We start from the raw sequence: 488 nt of genomic DNA on the forward strand, positions 1-488 counted from the left end.
GCATACTTATTACGAAAAGATGCAGAAAACATTATTAATAAAGAATTGAAAATAAACACTATGGACCATATATTTAAAAATTGTAAAAACATAGATAATGTCATTGAAGGAACAAAAGGATCTATGTACATTAATAAAAATAAATTGGATTCTGCGAATCCAACAAATGATTCATGTCCAAAAGAAGGAACTGATCGTTTTGATGTAGGAAAAAAATGGCAATGTAATAATATAAATAGAAAACATAACAATTTATGTTTACCTCCAAGAAGAGAACATATGTGCATAAAAAAAATACAAAACATGATGAGGTTTAATGTTGATGATAAAGACAAATTGTTGAAAGAAGTAATGGAAGCAGCAAACGAAGAAGGAATCGATATATTAAAAAAATTGAAACCACAAAACCAAACTGAATTTTCTGAAATATGCGATGCTATGAAATATAGTTTTGCAGATATAGGAGATATTATAAGAGGTAGAGATTT

General features: G+C 27.0%; 1 protein-coding gene across 1 annotated transcript; it reads left to right on the top strand.

The window, feature by feature from the left end:
- On the top strand, window positions 1–488 carry PGSY75_0041300 (putative EMP1-like protein; the record flags this gene model as incomplete). Its single annotated transcript, XM_018783530.1, has 1 exon — window positions 1–488. A coding segment is annotated over one exon (488 nt), but the record flags the coding sequence as incomplete, so codon positions are not given.

The sequence above is a fragment of the Plasmodium gaboni genome (assembly GCF_001602025.1).
Source record: "Plasmodium gaboni strain SY75 chromosome Unknown, whole genome shotgun sequence".
Classification (NCBI taxonomy): Eukaryota; Apicomplexa; class Aconoidasida; order Haemosporida; family Plasmodiidae; genus Plasmodium; species Plasmodium gaboni.